The 20,944-nt window shown below is 46.4% G+C and overlaps 1 protein-coding gene across 2 annotated transcripts in view; it reads right to left on the reverse strand.

Annotated features, from left to right (window-relative positions):
- Positions 1-20,944, reverse strand: part of ARHGAP26 (Rho GTPase activating protein 26) — a 479,016-nt gene that overhangs the window by 357,388 nt on the left and 100,684 nt on the right. For both annotated transcript variants that reach the window (XM_082835995.1, XM_082835996.1), the window contains exons 2-3: positions 6,330-6,425; positions 4,640-4,701 (exon numbers count right to left, since the gene is read on the reverse strand). In XM_082835995.1, coding sequence (XP_082692121.1) covers positions 4,640-4,701; positions 6,330-6,425 — 158 coding nt within the window. The remainder of the gene's footprint in view (positions 1-4,639; positions 4,702-6,329; positions 6,426-20,944) is intronic.

A 20,944-nucleotide genomic window follows, 5' to 3' on the forward strand; every position in this document is an offset into this window, starting at 1 on the left:
GATGGCAGAGCGGAACTGGTGGCAGAGTAGGGTCCAAATTTCAAGCTTCAGGTGACATCTTCTTGTAAATGCTCATTCAGTCAAGTTATATTTAAGTAGATATATTTAAAGGAGGTCAACACTGAGTCTAGGTTAACCCTCCCCCCAAAAAATCCGCCACTTTTGGTGGCATGAAAACCACCCAAGCCTGATTCTGTGTAGCCCTACCTGTTCTGGACGGGGATCAGGTCGCTTGTACCTCCTGGCCACTGGCTGCTTTTCAACTTCATCTCACCGCGCTCACCCCCCCAGGTCCTGCCCTCAACTAAACGGTCACCCGAATGCACCTCAAATGGGCCAAACCTGCCCCACTTCTGAGCTTTTGCATGTGGCTGTTCCCTCAGATGCTTTGTCCCCAAATACTTGTGTGCACAACTCATTACTTATTGTAATTCAGGTCACCTCTTTAGAGAGGCCTTCTCTGACCACCAATGCAATCCAAAGAAACTTCCCACTACCCCACCAAGTGTTTTCTTCAGAAGATGTAAGCCAGCTGAAGTTTTCTGGTTCAGCATTACAAGACGTGCACATGCATGCGCACACACGCGCACACACACACGCCACCCTCTTGTAAATGTTCACTTGTCTACCACCATCCCCAAAACACAGAAGAGTGCTGAAAAAAGGAGCACTCAAACATTTTTCAATGACTAAATGAAAGAACGATTTCTTGATTGCCTGCCAACTGTGTGACCACAGGCAAAACATTTAACCTCTCTGGGTTCTAATTTCCTCATCTGCAAAATGAGTGGGGTGGATTGCTCCAGCTCTAAGATTCTATGGTCTCTTCTAAGACAGCACAATATTTTACAATCTTTCCTTTTAAGTCATTCACTGCTCACTCGTCATTCAACTAATTATTTCAGGAATCTCGTCACAACAAAGCATTATTTTTCTAAATCACATGCCTATCCATTGCAATGAAACCAACAGGGGTAAATGCCAGAAGCCATAGATGGAAACAGCAAAGAACTAACTAGACAATGTGAGGGGCAGAAGGTGGCAGGTCTCCAAATTTATTGCCGTTTGCCTTTTCTTCAATTTTGAGAGCACTTACTTTAAAAGAGAGCATTTTAACTCTAGAGTGTTGCAATGTTATTTAACTTGCTTGATTTTTATTGTCATTTGATGTCGCTTTACTGGCTCACTTATTTCCGTCTTTTCCACAAATCAAGTGTAAGTCTCTGAAACTCACAATGGAGCTCTGAGCCACTAAGCCATTGGTTCTCAACATTAGCCGAAGGTTAGGCTCAGCTGGGGAGCTTTTAAAATTCCCGATGTCCAGGCCACACTCCAGACCAATAAATTAGAATCTCTGTACTTCGATCCAGGCAACAGTGTTTTTTAAACTCCCCAAGTCGTTCCAGTGGACACCCATGGGAGAGAATCCAGCCCTAACTAGATGCTAAATATACAAAAGCCCTAACTTCCCACCTGGGAATCAGGACACCCAAGTCCTTGTCCCAGTCCTGCTACAGCACGCCATCAGCCTTCAGGAGACCTCACTTTTCTTAGCTGTCAAATGAGGGACTGCACACGGTGAGGAATACGGTCTGTCTGGGTCTTAGATTCTATGACTATGTAATTTCCACTCAGTTCCAAGCACTGTGCTGATATTCGAGGCACAGCGGTCCATTCTCTGCCCTTCAAGAACTCATATTTCGGGCTTCCCTGGTGGTGCAGTGGTTGAGAGTCTGCCTGCCAATGCAGGGGACATGGGTTCATGCCCCGGTCCAGGAAGATCCCACATGCCGCGGAGCGGCTGGGCCTGTGAGCCATGGCCGCTGAGCCTGTGCTCCGCAACGGGAGAGGCCGCAACAGTGAGAGGCCCACGTACCGCCCAAAAAAAAAAAGAACTCACAGACACGTGCAGTGACTATCAGGACACAGTGTGGTATATGCAGAATCAGAGGCATGAACTAGACATTCAGAAAACACAAGGGATGGCCAAATATCCCATGTGGGGAGTCAGGGAAGGCTTCCCAAAGAAGGTACAGCTTTGCTAGGCTAAGCTGAATTGATGATGAAGCTGTCACAGGGTGAGGAGGTAAGGAAGGGGCTTGCGATGGCCAGATACCCAGACACAGACAGTAGAAACTAGATTCACTGACATTAATAATAAAATTGCAGAGGCAAGCTGGAAAGTATAATCCAGTCATTGTTCCCTTACCCCAGACCTTAGCAATCTGCAGGGTATTCATCGTGATTTGCTCACCATACCCTCCACCCCCAAATAATAACTCTGCCAAGAATCAGACTCAAAAGAATCACTTCCCTTTCTGAGGCACTAGCACGTGCACAAACACACAAGCCTTCCTCTGCCTCCACCCACTACCATCCCTGCTGCTGCTGCTGCCGCCGCCACCCTCCTGATTCTGGTTCAGGCACCCAGCAGTGAGCAGTCAAGGCAAATAGTGTCTCTCTCTGCAGAGCAGAAAGTGAGACGCTTCTGCTCTGGCTGGAGTTTTAAAGAAATGCCAGCTGCTTTGGTGTCACACGCACTTGGGTTTGAATCCAGGCTGTGCTACTTATTAAACTGTGTGATCTTGGGCATGTTACTTAACAGCTGTAAACCTTGGTATCTTCATCTGGACAACGGTGATGATAAAGGTCCCACTTCACAGAGTCATCATGAGGGTTAAAGTAGAAAATGCATGGCTACATGTCTTGGTAGAGGCTGTGAACTGAACTGCATCCCCTCCAAAATTCATATATTGAAGCCCTAACCCCTGTTAAATTAAGCAAGGATGCCATTAGATTGAGGTGACTCTAATGCCTTAGCAGCCTACATAAGCAAACCAAAACCTCAAGGTTAAGAAACTGAAATCTAAGAAACTGAAACCAATCACAAACAACTAGACTTTCCCAAATAAGGCAACCGCTTAAGCTAGAGCCAATCAAATAATTTCCTTGCTTTGTTTACACATCTGCTATATAAAAGTCTTTGCCCTACCTCCTGTTGATGGAGTGCTCCTAACCACTTCCGGGTTGGTTCTCCCCAGTTTGAATCAATTTTTTTTTTTTTTTTGCGGTACGCGGGCCTCTCACCGCTGTGGCCTCTCCCATTGCGGAGCACAGGCTCCAGACGCGCAGGCCCAGCGGCCATGGCTCACGGGCCCAGCCGCTCCACGGCATGTGGGATCTTCCCGGACCGGGGCACGAACCCGTGTCCCCCGCACCGGCAGGCAGACTCTCAACCACTGCGCCACCAGGGAAACCCCCTTGAATCAATTTTTGTTTAAATAAACTTAAACATGCCTCAGTTTCTCTTTTAACTCCCCCTATGTGATAGTATTGATATTTGGAGATGGAGCCTTTGGAGATCATTAGGTCATGAGGAGAGAATCCTCGTGATGGGATTAGTGACCTTGTAAGAGACAGGACAGTTTCCCCAATCTTTTCTCTGCCCTGTGAGAAAACAGCAAAGAGGTGGCTGTCTGCAAGCCAGGAAGAGGGCCCTCACCAGGAACCAAATCAGCCAGCAACTTGATTTTGGACTACTCAGTCTCCACAGCTGTGAAAAATAAATGTTTGTCGTTTAAGCCACCCAGTCTACGGAATTTTGTTACGGCAACCCGAGCAGACTAACACAGTAGACTTAGTCCTGAAACCACTGGCTGTTAGTACGGGAAGAGAAGAAAAATTCTCATTGATGACTCTTCCCTGGGCCTCTGGAGCACTGCTGCCTAGAGACAAGCCCACCTGGCGACAGATCAGCATGCAGCTTCATTCCTGATGTCTTAGGAATGAGAGGGAGGCCCCAAAGAGCTTCCTGTGGATCCAAAATCCCTCATCTATGAATGCTGAACCACATCAGAATAAAGCCTTGTACAGAAGATCTCTCTTAAGAACCTGGAGATCAGTGTTTGATTCTTGAATTTGCACACTGCCTCTCTTTGAAGAACTTCTTATAGTTCCCATCATTTACTAAGTACCCCTTGATTGGATGCCTACCACCATGGCAGGCACTGCGTCAGATACCCTGGAACTAAAAGTGAAGGAGGGGCTTCCCTGGTGGCGCAGTGGTTGAGAGTCCGCCTGCCGATGCAGGGGACACGGGTTTGTGCCCCGGTCCAGGAAGATCTCACATGCCGCGGAGCGGCTGGGCCCGTGAGCCATGGTCGCTGGGCCTGCGCGTCTGGAGGCTGTGCTCCTCAACAGGAGAGGCCACAACAGTGAGAGGCCCACGTATCGCAAAAAAAAAAAAAAAGTGAAGGAGAGCTCTTGGATGGGTTTAATAAGGTGAGAAGGAGGGGAGCAGGGTGGGGCACCTTCATTCCCATTCTGCCAGTAAGGAATCTCAGGCTCCCAAAAGTTAAATAATTCAAAAGACCCACCTTAAGTCATATACTTTATATATACACCTTATAGTGAATCTTTAGGAGGACAACAATGTGGTTCTAAGTTATCCAGGGTAATCCTTTAAATATTTACAAAAGGTTTCAAACCCAGCAAGGATGAGAAGATGAGGCTTGCTCGTGAGCCCAGAGCACTCAAGCGGCAGAGCCTGGACTCAAACCCTGTTCTTCTGACAACAAATCCTGTGTTCCCTCGATGTGACCACACTGTCCAGGACCAAGGGCAGCCCAGCCATACTCACCATCCGTATCCGTTCATCTTCAAGATTCCTGAGGACAGTGGCAAACTCCTGCAAAGACCTTGCTGAAAAAGAGAAAGAGGCCATGAGGTGGAAGTAGAGTGACAGGCCTTTGGGAACCCTCCCAGATACAGCTATTGTGTTATGGACTGAAATCCCTTGGCATATGCAGAGACCTAAAGACAACTCTTCCCAAGGCTCCCCTTATCTTTTCATCATTAACCATTAAGGATGACCCAGAAATGCAGGATAATCCACCGGGCACTCTAGCTAGGGAAGGGTTTCCTTCAAGGAAAAGACCTGCCTGTTCCTGAGAGAACCCAAGACTGATGGGATGCTGGCCAGCTCCCAGGCTCCAGGCTGGACCAGGCAGAGTTCCTCTTTGGAGTTCAAGGATTTCCTGCCCAGGATTTGACCTCCTCAACCTTTGTCGTGGGGTTGCGTCAGAACCCAACCGTTTCTTTGCACCAGAGCTAAACAAACAACACTGCTGGCATTGGAAGCCACATCTCTTGGCTTTTCCTTGGGTTCCTCCTCTCTGAGTCCTCGAGCCCCTTACTACTGCAACACAGCTGGCAGCACAGCAGTCAGATGTGGACAGTCTCTTTCGCCGGGATTATTCCAAAGGCAATAAGCATTGAATACAATAGCCCTAAGGATATTCGAGACATTCATGTAATGCTGGGAAAAACATCTGTATAATCAGGAGTTACAACAATGATACGTTTTCACCACTCTCAGCTGTCTCCCAATTCCCTCTGCTCATCCCCAGATCCTGATTTTCTGCATGCTAACAGGGAATCCATAAGCATTTGGTGACTTAATTCAATGTAACTTACTCAACTCTTCCTCATTTAATGGAGTCAACCAAGATGCCCAATGGAAGAATAAGGTGCAATGACTAGGCCCTGACAAAGACAGGTGTCTTGACACTGCAAATCCTCTGTGCTCAGTGTTGCCCACAGAAGATGGACAGGGGATGGTGAAGAGCGACACGGCGCAGCAAAGCTAACAAATGGTAACCTCCACTCGCAGCCTCTTGTTAAGGAAAATGCATGGGAGAGGTGGGGCCGTGACCCAGACACGGAGCTCCTCTCCCCATCCGAAGGCAGCGACGGCTACAGAGCTCTAGCCAACTGTTGCCAGGGCAGAATGAGGAGCCGGCTGCTCAGGCTCCCCAATTTTCAAAGAAGCTAGACAACTGGAACTTTACATAAATTCAACTTCCATGGTAATTCAATTTTCAAAAATGAGCGCCCAAGAAAACATGGCTGCATTAGGACCTCAGCCCATGAGCCATCACCTGCAACCTCTGATCTAACTCTTCTCCCATCTACCCGTGTTCTGCTTTTGCTCTAATTCTAAAGTACTGTGGTTGGGGGAAGAACGTTGCAGAGCCAGCCAGAAGCAGAACGCTAACAGAGGGCGGAGACAGGAGCCGCACAGCGAACCTTCCCGCTTTCTCCTGCAGGCCGCAGGGTGAGAGCCACTGCAATCCCAGGGCTCTGAGGAGAAGCCCTGGAGAGCCCCGGGCCCTGACCTTCACTCAACTCTGCCCGCTCCACTCTTAATACTGACTTCTTAATTTACAACACTTACATACTCCCTATTCCAGGGGAAAGACTCAGGGAGGACACTGAAAGCTGTGGCACACAGTGGACTTCTTAAACTCTTGCATGTGGTTATAACTTACCTATGCACATTTCATCATCTGTTTCTGCATCTCCTATGCACTGAAACTTAAATTCATTTAAGGAATCTGCAAATTTCCGCTTCGCTGAAGACAAATCTAGCAAAAAAGAAAAAAAAAAAGAGTAAAAAATACGAATTACTGAAATAAACCTGCTTTCATGTTTCCTGCACTTTTTAGTCCTTTTACTAATACAGCAGCTAGCAGATCTGTTCCTGAGTCCATCTCAGAGCACAAAAGAATGTAAATTCAAAAGAGTGAATACTTGTTTATAACATGAAATAATTCAGAAGTTAATATTTTTGCTACATTTGCTTTAACAAGTCTGGTCCTCACTCTCTAATTCCTCAGGCTACGCATCGAGTCCTGCCGCCTCCAGCTGACACCCGTGGGGGTCAGCGAAGCTGCCCTCACATGGGACTCAACAATACCTCCAGCCCAGCGCCACGCACAAGGGAGCTGGCACAAAGGGCTTGGAACTTCACAGGAGCAACCAGCCCACCCCTTCCGACTCAAGGACGCGGGAGGCCCGAGTTCTCAGAACCCTCTGGGCTCCACTCAAAGCGGAGCGGCCGCCAACCTGACGAATCTCCACCTGAACCAGTTTCCTGGGTCACCTCGTTCCACCGCTGCCCCAAGAACAAAGCCCTGGCACTGTTCTGAGCTGGGGTAAAAACACACCCCACACATGGTATCTATAAAGAAACCTCCTGGAGGCCCTTGTCAACTTTAAAAAATAAGCTTTCATTTAAGACAGTAATAAAAGCCAATGATCCTTCCTGAACCCTCAGCTTCTGTTAAGGGTATAAACCACCGAGGCACCTTTAAGTGGCCTGACAGACAAGGCTGCTAGGCACACACACGCTTAACTCAATTCCACGTGCAGCCTTCCTGCAGATGAGGCTAATCATTCAAATTACCCTCGGACATGTTTCCCTCATTGAAGGGGAAATGGCATTATGTTCCAATTCCCAGAGGAGGGAAAGATGCGGCATAACCGGCAACGAGGTCTGGCTTTAATAAGGTACTGGGGGGAGCGGAGGGCGGGGATTCTGGCTTCACAGGTCAACAGAGCCTCTTGGAATATAAGCATCCACGATCCTCAGCCCTTCTCTTCAGCTCTTAGATTTGTCCCTCGAGGTTAGGGGTCACGGTTTTTCCATCTGCTGGTTTGTGTGTTTCCTCTCCAGGTACCTGGCACTGCACCCTGCTCAGTACATGATGAATAACGCGCGTGTATGGAGGAGGGGGCTGGGGGACTGTACACAAATCCAGCTGCCAGTGTTGAGTTCTCCGATCCCAGTGTCCATTCCAAGCAACGGTGCCAGTGGAAGAGCCAAGCAGGGCCGTCCTGCTGTTCTCAGGTCTGAGGCTCCGACCACCGTATGGATACCAGGGGCTCCTGCTCCGGGACCACCCTCCCAACCTGAGCTCGGATGACGCGGGTCCCCAGCTAGCCGTGGCTTGTGCAAGGCCCTCCGCTCGCTCGACACCAGAAGAGGAAGGCACTTGGAGTGGAGGAGAACACAGGAGCCAACGGCCAGCAGTCTCTGGTCTCTCCCTGGTTCGGTCAATTTAATGGAATGGTTCTTGGCCAGAAGTCCAAAGATGCCGACAGGGAAATCAGGCATCTCTTAAGACTGGCCAACCCAGGCTGAGGAGATCCCCAAGAACACACATCAGTCCCTGGCAAGTCAAGAAAGAAACAGATGCATCTGAAAGTCAGAACGCTGTGGGCGGAAGGACAGGGCCGGCCACAGGCAGGCAGGAAGAAGATGAGGGAGAATAATCTTTCCCAGACAAAGACAAAGCCCTCCGAGAGGCCCCACGTGTGGGGTGCGTGGTACTTAGTCTTGGGCAGGTGGTACTCAATCTTGGCTTTGCCAGAATGTTCCCCTGATCAGAACTCACAGAGAAAGGCCTGAGCAAAGAGTAAGAACAGGACTGCTTCTCTATCCATTCAGCAACCCGCCTGTGCCTCCCCAATAGGGAAAGCAGGACTCAAGCTGGACCATCTTCTCAACAAAGTGGAAAAAGAGAGAGAAGTCAGCCAGGCTTGGGAAAGTTGCCGGCACACACCTGAAAAGCCATGCTGCCAGGGGCAGCTGCCAGGAAGGATCAAGGAGTGGCCCATAATGCACGGCGGGGCCTCTGTGGGGCCTTCCACAGCAGGCCCACTGAACCGGGAGCAGGCCCGTTAGCTTACAGCCAGAAGGTAACCTGATTCCCTGTGCGGTGGCACACAGCACACCCCGAGAAGCGCTGCGGGCCCCACGAAGCCGATAAGGAGGCCAGTGCCCTGGATGGGAGATTAGGTAACGAGTCCTGGTATGGAGTCAATACTGGGCTGTGGGCCCAGGAGGACAGCTGGGTAGAGTGAGAAGCCCAGTTACTGGAATCTGAAAAGGAACTCACCATGGGCTTGAACGACACATGCCAGACACAGCACTCTCTGGGTAAAGGTACAGTGGACACCTGCTGTTTCCTTATTCAGCATTAATCCCCGAACTTAGGAACATCATCTCCAGCTTGCTTTGGAGAACCTCCCTTCTCCACTTGTGTTACATGGGGTCCTGGTTCTACACTGGTCAACCCCTTCCCCAGCCCCTTGCCCTCACCCCAACCTCCACTGGCCCCTGGGTTCGAGTTGCAGCTCCAACATTTACCAGCTATGTAGCTAATCCTGGGTTAGTCATAAAGTCTCTGTCAACTCACCTCACAGAAGTTGTCACGCTCTGAGTGAGGAGACCCACCGAAGCTGCGGGGCTGTCAGGATAGCCAGCGAGACACACGGGGGAAGCACTCTGTACACTGTCACCTTCAGTTCTATTCAAGGCTGGGCTACTCTTCCTTAATGCATTAGTCCTCCAGTAACAGGACCCAGGGAAGGGAAGCATGATTACTGGTACTGAGAGCTCAGAGAAGTTAAAGGACTGACATAAGAGCACACAACCTCTAAGAAGTGGATCTGCAACTCGACCGAGTCCTCTGAACTGAGGTCCTTGTGGGCACACCACGCTGCCTCACCCCGTTCAGATCAACTCCTCTCCATTACTTGGGACAACAGAGAGGACATCCAAAAGAGAACACCCAAGAGCCACTGCCTCTTGGCTACTGCCACCCAGTAAGAGTGCTGGCATCCTATGCAGGTGATCATGTTGGATATGCAGCTGCACAGAGACTTCTTTCCGGAGCCTTTCACTCCGATGCTCACAGGAATCTCACATGCACATTCCAGTAAGAGGAGAGGAGAGAAGGCGGGGAGGCTGGCGCTGGGTGCATGCCAAGCTCCGTGGCCCCCTGCTCACATAACCCCACTGTTTCATGTTCAGGCAGTGCAAGACACAGCGAGCAGCCAAGCAGAGGCAATAATATTTACTTTGCAGAAACATCTGTTGCTAGAAAGGCAGAATGCTGGCCAGAGTGGGGAGAAGGCGTGACTGGCAGCCTCTGGGGAGGACAAGGATCTGCTTTACACAGTTAAGGAGGCTCTGCCGCTGAGTGAGGAGACCAGGCGGGTCGGGATGTGGAAGCAGCTGGAAGTCTGGGCCCTGACGGGCTGCTCCTAAAGCTGCCTGCTCACTGGGGGACCAGAGAAAAGTGCCCTTCTCTTCCTGGAGATGCCATGCTCTGCCACAGCAGACACTAATTCTGCAGAGTTTAAGAGAGTAAGCCAAGCATAAACCTTTCTTTCACCAAAGCAGCTGGTTTATCCTAATTTTTGTTTTGTTTTGTTTTTTTTGCGGTACGCAGGCCTCTCACCGCTGTGGCCTCTCCCGCTGCGGAGCACAGGCTCCGGACGCGCAGGCTGAGCGGCCATGGCTCACGGGCCCAGCCGCTCCGCGGCACGTGGGATCCTCCCGGACCGGGGCACGAACCCTTGTCCCCTGCATCGGCAGGCGGACTCTCGACCACTGCGCCACCAGGGAAGCCCTATCCTAATTTTTTAAGTTAGAATATACCTTGATTTACACAAGCTTTACCAGTAATAGCACCAGTCAAGCCACTTCCTTTTTTTCCTTTGGTAAAACTTAACACACATGTGCACAAACACACAGGCTCGTGAACACGCATATAATGAAGGACTCAAGGTAACCTTACAATTATATTTATTTTCAGTGCATCTGACCTCCAAAGTTACCAAGATCGGATATAACTACCCTTAAAACGTTTTGCTACTCTGTCACATGTTCCTGGACTTACAAACTGATTACAGTTAATAAAGACCAACTGCCGAAAGAAGCACTTGAAAGAGGATTGGCCTCCTGGCTGCTTAAAACACAAGAACACCAAAGTCCCTAGGCCTTGTTAATGTCTCCCTTCTCTGAAGGCCAAATTACACTTACACTCTGTGCCCCATCACCCTGCATTTAGAATGACTCTGGAACTATTCATGAGTGGTTTTGTATCACAATGCACAATGAGTGCCTAGGACAGGGCTGAACAAGGTAGCCCTCAAAGCCTGTTGCATCCATCTGATTGGCCACAGCAACACAACTTGGCTTGTCTGGAGTGTCTGAGATGCCCCAGATGAGAGGACCCACGATGAGAGCTGAGAGGTGGACATGAGCCCGAGAGGTTACAGCTTTTCCCCACAAGCCCCATTCCCAGGTAAAACTCAACACACTCAAAATGAAATTCTCTCTCCCCTCCTACCGGCTCCCCAGAGAGCCAACCAAGGGCCCCTTCCTATGTCCTTCATTGGGCAAAGGGCACCATCATTCATCCTGCCACACAAGTCAGAGTCAGACACCCATGCATCGTCCTTGACGGCAACGGTGTCCTTCCCAAGTCTGTCCATTTTGCCTCCTAAGTATCTCGGTTCTGCACACTCCATCACTACCAGCAACCCCTAAACCAAATACCCCCATTGCCTGGATAACTGCAGTTGCCCCTCCCTGGTCTCCCCACATCCACTTTTGTCCCTCCGGCAGTTCTCCACCAAATCGTGTCAGCTCCAGCAGTGAACCCTGCGACAGTTTCCCAGAGCTCTAAGAACAAAGACCAAAGTCCCTTCCAAGGCCTGAGAGGTCCTGCAGGGTCTGGGCCACCACCTCCCAGTGGGCTCTAGAAACCCTGGCCTCTGCCAGTTCCTGGAACGGGCCCAACTCCTGCCTGCAGCCCTCAGCTCAACAATTCCTTCCTCCAGGAAGCCTTCCCTGACTCGTCTAATCAGACCAAACCCTGCCCCAATTTCACTCCCAGAATCCTATGTACCTCTTCTTCACAGCAATTTTATATCGCTCAGGTAATTATCTGATTAGTATCTCCCTGACTTGTAAGTTCCATAAGGGTGAGGACTGTGTCCCTTCATGCTCACCACTGTATCCTCAGATCATGTATCCTCAGAACCTAGCACAGTGCCTGACTGAGAGTGGGTGTCACAGAAAGAACAAAGGGAGAGAGGAAGTCAGGCACTCCACTAGTTCATCACACTCAAAGGTGAAATTCCCGATTTTATGCTTGATGAGTGAAAAAAGCAGATTAGGTACATTAGGTGAAACTTTCCAACTTATGTAAGTCTGTTTGGAGCTTACATATGTAAGAATGTGCTTACTGTTAACATACAGCCACCTGCCCTGATGCTGTCCATTGAGGAAGATTCCCACGGAGCTGAAGAAAGAGCTGGCAGCGTGCACGTAAAGTAAAACCTTCTCTACACCAAGTGACCAGGGAAAATGAGCTACAAACACGCCAACTGTTGGGCACAGCTAGGTGTCCCCTTTCAGCCCCAGCACATCCCCAAGCCTGGAGCTATAACACATGAAAGAAGCATTCCCAGTTGACTCTTCTCTCTTTCCCCGTATCTGGGCAAGCTGAGAACACATCCTACCAAAACCTGTGCTTGGAGACAGGCATTTCCCCAGGTCTGCATGTGGCATTTTAAACTGAGTAACTGTAAGAAAAGCAAGCGACGCCCCCTTGTTAAATGCCTGAACCCTACATTATATAAGCAAAAAGAAACAGACCCTGTTCAAATCTTACAATACTAACATTTGTCTAGTTTCTTTGACGTGCAACCTTGCCTGTGGCCTCTAGATGGCGAGCAGCTGTATCAGAGAAGGTGTGCCAAGACTCAAGGAGAAACAACAGGGCCAACCTTCAACCTGTCCCACTGATGAAGACACCCACCGGAGAAGCAAATGTCCAGTGGACATTTGTCAATCAGCAATGGAGGGAGGGGCCCTGGCCTCCAAGGGGGAAGAAGTGTCCAAATACATTCCAAGAAGCTGTGTTGATCTTATCCATTCAAGCCTGAGACATGGAGGAGAAGGGCTGGAGGGATGAAGTCACCACCGAAGTGTCTCTCGCATTCTTTCAAATCTGGCTGGAGGAGACTCGGAAAACCTCTCATCTCTCCAAAGGGCGATATGCCCACCAACCACAACAGCCACGGCACGTCACATAAAGTCCATTCTGATTACACATCTGCGTGCTTTCCCTAAGGCCATTTCCCCTAGAACTTCATTTCCTAAATGAGGCCATAGCCAGTACTGACTCCGGAGAATCTGTTTTTTCAACCAGAGCACTAAGGGTAATTAAATTTTCAGAGTTGATTTTTAAAATGAAATCAAATAGAGAACAAAGAAAGGTGTGTCATCCTTTTCCGGATGAGGTTTCTGATTCTATTTGCATGAAAACATCCTTCAAGAATATGGGAGACCAAACCCACCTTAATCTGTATCAAAATAACTTTACATATATTATGCATTAGTTTATTGGATACTTACTGTGTAATATGTACCTACTAAGCAATTTAAATCATTTTGTCCCTACAACCATCGTACTGAGCACGTATTATTACTCCCATTTTGCAGACCAGTAAACAGACTCAGAGAGGTAAAATAACCTGTCACAGCCACACAGTTAATAACCGGTAGTTTAAGAAACCTGGTCTCTCTGATCCCCAAACTCTTAACTATTATACCATATTGTCTAATTTACTCAAATATTTGAGAATCTAATATCAGTGTGCTCAAAGGAATAAAAAGATGACATGTACACATTCCATATCCTGGAGGAGAATACAATTTAGAAGGGTCTATCTGTGTATACAAACATAAATTTAAGCAGTGCATGTTAAGGCAATCTGAGAATTAAAAGAAAAAAAAATAGCCACAAAAGTGTAAGAGGGATACTATTTCAGATGGGGCCACTGAAGGAGGCTTCCCAGAAAAAAAAGAATAGGAAGTGGCATTTGAAGTGCACCTTAAAAGTTCAGTAGTATTTGGATATCTAGAAATGGGAGGAGGTGCAGGGCAGGGAGGCAGGGATGGGAAGGTATTCTAGAAGTAGGAATGGGAAGCAAAGAGATGCAAAAGGAGAGAACCTACCCAGAAATAGCAGGAAGCCCAGCTTGATGGATAGGAGATAAGACTGGGAAGAGAAGTTAAAAGGAACTGAATGCCAAGCTAACGAATTTGAACTTCATCCCCAAGGAAATGGAAACCAGATTTTTATGCAGAAGAGAGACTAGATCAACTTAAACACTGATTAAGCCTTTCACTAAGGAGCTAGCCCAGAACTTAGTTTGAGAACTTCTACTCTGACTTTCTATCCCACTTCACCCAAGAACACACAACCACAGTCAAGGGGCTTTCTCCCTGTGGGATGACACCTCTCAACCTGGACGATGGTGCTCACCACTCAGCCTGGAGATAAGGAGAGCACGAGGGATTCAAAGAAACTCTGCTCCCTACCAAAAAGTCCAAGTTCAGGTCCAGTTATGAGTGATTAATAGCATCATCACGGTATATACATAATTACAGCTGACCCTTGAACAACACAGGTGTCAATCACATATAACTTATAGTTGGCCCTCCATATTCACAGTTCTTCCACATCTGCAGATTCAACCAACCACAGACCACGTAGTACTGTAGTATTTACAACGGAAAAATATCCACATATAAGTGGACCCACCCGGCTCAAACCCACGTTGTTTAAGGGTCAACTGTATATACAAAGACATTTGTATTTCCCAAGTGCTATATTAGCTTTTCCTCATAAGAATATTGAGAGTTTAAGTGATTACATTTGATCTTCTATAGATAAGGAAATCAAGGACTAGCTGAATGACAGTGCATGTCACATAGCAGGTGCTTAATGAATATTTGCTAATCAATGATCATTATGTTAAGTGAGTCAGCATCAGACCTACAATGTATAAAAATTAATAAACTCTAATTAAAATAGTGTCAGGAGGCCAGAAGGGCAAGCTCTCATGCCCTACAAAGTTAGTGCTCAGGAGGAAAAAGACTTCCTCTTCTTGCCTGGCAAGAACTTAGCCAATGAGAGACTGTCACAAGTCAGCCAATGAAAAGCCACTATACTTTGAACTCTCAATTCCTCCAATGGATTCTTTGTTTACTACAGCCCTCCCAGCTTCCTTCTCCCCTCTTTGAAAGGGTTCTCCTCTCTTTGCTGGGCAGGGACTCACATGTGGCTCACCATGATTGTAGACCCCAAAAGGAAAATCTTTGTTGATTCCAAATAAACCCACTTTGTACTCGAGAAATAACTGGCAGTCTATTTGTTTGAGGTCAAGATTTCGGTGGCCCGAATGGGGATCCAGAGAAGACCCCCAATGACTCCAAGGCTCGTGAGCAAACAGGTGTGACACCCACTTCAAGCCCATTATTGCTCACTGCTTTTCTCACCAACCCTGGGGTTGGAGGGTAAGTTTTTCTCCCTCTCTCCAAATCCAAGCTTCTGCCCTCTCTGCATTTTGAACCTCTGCAGATATTCTTTGGGATCTATTTTTAAGACTTTGTCCTTTCTGGTTAAGGCCTTGTTTTATATTCAAGCACTCACCTGGCACTTCAGCCTGATTTTTGAAGTCAGGCTGTTCCAATTCAAACTGTGCTAGCCTTCAGTCCGTTCCTTTTGGAATAGGGGCTGTTTCATTGGAACTGTGCCACTTCAGCCTTGGGCCTGATTCCTTTTGAAGTAGGGGCTGGGGCTGTTCTACTGGAACTGTGCTGTTAAGCCTTTGGCCTAACTCCTTGGGGACTGAACTGCTCTAGTGGAACTGTGCTGTTATATCTTTGGCCTGACTCCTTCAGAATTAGGCTGTGTCATTAGAGCTGTGCTGTGCAGCCTTCAGCCCAACTCTTTCAGGACCAGATTGTTCCCTTAGCACTGGCTGGTATTCGGCCTGAAGTCTATTTGAGCTGTTCAGGCTGTTTGAAAATTACTCTCTGCTCAAGAGAAAAACCTCTGAGAGATGGGAGCCCAGTTATGTGACTATTTTGAGGGCACTCCCCACATCAGGATTCCAGCCAGTTTTGTTTAAATACCACAATCCTTCCTCAGGCGCATTTCTAACTAAATGGACCTACCTAACCAAAGGCAATTTAGAATATCAAAGCCATTATGGGGAACTTTTGAAATCCCCAAACTTTTCTTAAAAGCGAATTGGACAACCACAGCTCAAAAATTTCCAAAACTGAATGAAATGCCTATTTTGATTGGTATTTTGAGGCTTCTAAACATTATCAGACGCCTAAAATTGCCTTTCTGCAAAATAAGATCTTAAGATAAACTGAGAAAAACAAATGATTAAAGAAAGATAAAGTGGCTTCTGAAGCCTCCAGCTCCTCTTCCTGGGTTCCTTTGTCCCAGGCTCTGCCTCTGGTGCCATCTTCTTCCTTTCCTTCTCTGCCACCTACACCTCTATACCCTCAATTCCCCCATACTAATAAGTCTCTGGTCGAACTTCCCTTTACTCCTGAAACTCTTCCCACCCCCTTTTCCTCTAAACCTATCAGAACCTGATCCTCTAATTAAGTTTTCTGAGGATCCAGAGGCCAAACACTTAATTTCTTATATTCCCTGGACTAAAGGTGAACTGCAAACCACAGTCAAAGATTTTCCCAAAGTAACCAAAAATCCTCACAGATTTGCTGGGGAATTTAATATAGCCATTCAAGTTTATCAACCTTATTGCTCTGACTTATATCTGCTAGTCATATGCTTGTAGGTGAAGGCCAGGCCCAGCATTGGATGAAAACTGCTAATAGGGAAAATCCTGAAGGTCCCTAGAATTACAACTGGGAAACCAGCCCACTCACTGACTTACTGTATTAACAGGCTCAGGCAATCACTAGGCAACTTCATCAGGCAATTCCTAGGGCTTTTCCAAAGTCTGTTGATCAAAACAAAATTCAGGCATTCAAACAAACTCTGATGAACCTGTTCATAAGTATTACAACTGACTTCAGATTATTTTTAAAAGAAATTCTGGTCTTCCTTCAGATGTTGATTCCATTCACACAGCTCTTAACTCTATGTTTATTAATGGGCTAAACTGGGACCTTTCCCTTCTAGTAAAAAGGACCAGGATGGAATCCACTCCAGATTTAGTTAATCTGGCAAACCAGCTCTCTCACACTGTGGATGAATCACCTAAAAGGAAGACTGCTGTAATTCTTAATCTTCAACTACAGCAAATGAAGGCCCCCAAATGAAACCAAAACCCTCCTAGTTTCTGCTATTACTGTAAAGAGCCAGGACATTGGAAAAGAGATTACTACAAATTTAAGCACTTCAGGTACCTTCAGCTCTCTAACCAGCCTTTCCAACGTCCTCCCAATTCTCAATGGCGGGGCTGCAACGAACTACAGAGGCTCTTCCCAACCCTCCTTCTTAATCGGCTAGGAGAAATATTTCTCCAGATTATGGATGAATCTCTTCCAGTCCTGACACTGGAGCTACACTCTCAGTGCTCAACCCCACTATGACAAAACAGCCCCAGCCTCAGGATACTAAATGAGTTCAAATAGTGAGGATCTCTAATGAACCTCAAAAGGTTCCTGTCTCTGAACCTACTCCCTTTTGTGTAGGCTCTTTGAGAGATAACCCTCTTTCCTCTGTAGTTCCTCTGCCCCATCCATTTATTAGGCTTAGACTTCTTAGAAAAGTACCATGCTGAAATTTCTTTCTCCTAAAAGGGGAAAATAACTCTAGAAGTTGACAGTAGTCATCAAAGCAGCCAGCCAGGTGAATTAAATGACCCTTTGACATCTTATATTTGCTCCATTTCTGATGATACTAGAGCTGATTCTGGAAACACTGATCATTTGTCCCTATTAAATCAGCTACCAACCTTCTTAAGGGCAAAATCTCCAACTGATATTGTCAAAACTCATAGCGCACCTCGCATCAAGATTCAAACAGATCCCTCAAAACCTCCCCCCAGAATTAATCAATACCCTATAAGAAGCCCTTCGAGGTACAAAGCCCATAATAGAAGACTACAAGTCTCAAGGCCTCATTATCCCTTGCACTAGGCACTATTTCCTGTAATACTCTTATTTTTATGGTAAGAAGATCTAAGGGCCGAGGGTAGAGGTTTGTCCAGGACCCCTGAGCAAGAAACAACATTATCCCTCGACACCTTGCTGTTCTTCACCCTCATACATTACTAACATCCACGCCCATGAAAGCAAATTCTTTACTGTAATTGATGAATGCAGGGCATTCTTTAGTATTCCAGTTGAAGTTAGCCAGCACCTCTGTGCCTTCAATTGGGAAGAAAAAACAATTCATCTGAACAGTAATGCCTCAGAAGTTTATTTCTCACAAATCCTGAAGGCTGATTTGGATGATAAAAAGTTCTCTGGAAGTTCTACTTTGTTGCTATACGTTGACCATTTGCTTCTTTGTTCTTCTTCTCGAGCCTCCTCACTGGAAGGCAACATACACTTGCTAAAGCTTTTAGCCTTAAAGGGACATAAGGTCACCAAGAAAAAACTGCAGTTTGCCAAAACCCAGGTTCAATGTTTAAGGTATCTGGTATCAGAACAAAGGCTACACCTAGATCCAGATAGCCTTCACGGTGTCTTAAGTTCCCCAAAACCCAAAACTAAGCAACCAACTGTGAGGTTTTCTCAGGCTAGTTGGTTATTACTGAAACTGGATTCCAAATTTCTCTCTTATGGCCAAACTTCTGTGTGTTTTACTGAAGAACAACCACCCTGACCTAATTTTATGGGAAGAACCAGACAACACAGCCTTTTAAAGGCTTAAAGGAGAATTTAGTGAACCCACTTGCCCTTGGGCATCCCATTTCTCAGATTCCCCTTTTCCTTTCTGTATAGGGAAATGAATGGAAGGGAACATCCTTGGGGTACGCACCCAAAAACATGGGGACCACCATCGACCAGATAGCATTACAGCCAGCAAATGGGCGCTACGGCACAGGGAAAACCCTCTTGCCTTAGCCCCATTACTGTCATTGCCCTTTCGGTTAAGGCCAACAAGAAAATCACTGTAGGATCCCCTTTAAACATTTTTGTACCTCATGCAGTAGAAGCCCTCCTGAATTTTCATCACACTCAACATTTCTGTCAGCCACCTCACCTCCTATGAAGTCCTTGTGTTAACTGCTCCTCACTTATTACATTATAATACACTTCACCTAGCTACTCTTCTCCCCTATGTCACCAAAAAAGTCCCTCACAACTGCTCAATGCTGAGAAATCACCTCCTGACTCTTCGTGACGACCTGTAGTAAATTCCTTTGGGTAAGGTTAACTTCTCATGGTTCACTGATGCTTCTTATTTAAAAGATGACAATGCGAACGTTGTGCTGGGTGTGCTATTTCAACTCCTTTTGATATTGTTGAGGCAACATCTTTACCTATGGCTACCTCAGCCCAACAGGCTGAATTATACGCTCTTACACAGGCCGATATGTTTGGTAAGGGCAAAACTGCCAGTATTTATACTAATAGTAGATATGCTTTCAGAATAGCTCATGATTTTGGAATGTTGTGGAAGCAACATGGCTTCCTTACTTCCAGGAGAAATAAAACTTTAAATGGCCCCTATGTTCAGGAATTATCAGTTGTGATACTTTAACCCACCACTTTAGTTATTATTAAGATTCCAGGGCATTCTAAACTTGATTCTCTGGAAGCTATGGGAAATCATCTGCTGACATTTCTGCAAGGAATGCTGCCCTTAAAGAAACCAAAAGTGGCCAAACCTCTGTCATAGTCCAAATAAATAGTTCCCCAAATGGTAATTTAGAAAAGCTGGCTAGAGAAGCCTAACAATTGGCCTCAAAAAAGGAAAAACAAGGTTGAAAATTAAACAATCGTTGGTTTGATAAAAAGAGAAAGCACTGGTTCATACCAAATAACAACCAGTCCTACTAGAGACTCTAAAATTCCCACTCCTCACCACTGTACATCCATTCAGCCATTGGTCTACTGACAAAATGATAGCATTCGTGAATCAATATTGGTGGGAAACATTAACAAGACTGCAAAAGTGCCTACCTCACTTATCCCACTTGTCCAAAGTACAACCTAGGGAAGCCTGGGTACTGCTCTCCAACATTTTTAACTGCCTAATAGATCATTCAAGTCTGGCAAATAGATTTCATACAGCTTCCTCCCTCCTGTTGATATAAATATATTTTAGTCATTGTATGTTTTCATACTGGACTGAATGAAGCCTCTGCCTGCAGACAGGTTACTGCCTCTCCTGTGGCTAAAGTTCTTTTGGAAAAGATTGTCCCTACCTGGGGAACTCCTCTCAACCTTCATAATGATCATGGAACCCACTTTACTAATCAAGTACTTCAACAAGTCTGCACTGTTTGGCTGGTTTTATAACACTTTCACTGAGCTTATCACCCTCAATTCTCTGTTTTAGTTGAATGCACTAATGGCATCATTAAGACTCAACTGGAAAAATTTGTAGCAGCCCTCCAAATACCTTTGCAAAAAGCACTGCCGTTGACCTTTCTAAATCTGGGATCCACCCCTTCTGAAACTCAAACTTTCACCCTTTGAGAGAGTCGCAAGATGCCCAATGCACTTGGCTCATGCTTCTTTTAACTCACATATGGTAAAAGGACAGTTACTCCAATATTGCAAAGGCCTAATTACTTCTATTAAAAATAACCGTTTTTGGATAACTAATAAGAACCTGCTGTATAAAAAAATAAATAAAAATTTTAAAAAAAATTTTGGTAGAGCAATCTTCTCACAGTGCACTCTTGGGAGGTGACTACCTTAAGTATCACAACTTGCAACCTGGATGTTTCATTTACTGGAAAAGACACCTCCAGAAAGACTCTCTTCAACTTCATTGGAAAGGACCCTATCAGGTACTACTAACCAACCTTCGCGAAGCCGAAATCCAGGGAACAGACTCTTGTATTTACATAACACACCTAAAGAAAGCAGCAAACCAAACTGGATCTGCACATCATCTGGTGACCTGAATGTAAAGATTCCCCAGAATTGAAGCAGACAATATCTGATGAGACAGCTTTTCCAAGGTATCTGGACCAGGCCTGCAGAAAGTTTGTCTGCCAAACCTTTGATGATGACACAATATTTCAGATGGTCTCCAATGACTATGATCTTGATAACATATGGACTTTAGATAAAAGTGCCTGAGAGCTCCCCCTCCTACCCCTCCTTATTACTTGGATGTGACCTCAGTAGGTTTCTGTGCACTTTCCCTCCAATGTGGAACACTACACTCAGAAAATTTCCTTCCTTACATTGAGGGACAAAAAGCTGCTAAAACCAGAAAACCTAACTCTTGACCAGTGATGCTTTCAGAGAAGGATCTTGATCAAAAGGGGGAAATGAAAA

This window comes from Leucopleurus acutus (assembly GCF_964270905.1).
Source record: "Leucopleurus acutus genome assembly, chromosome: 3".
Classification (NCBI taxonomy): domain Eukaryota; kingdom Metazoa; phylum Chordata; class Mammalia; order Artiodactyla; family Delphinidae; genus Leucopleurus; species Leucopleurus acutus.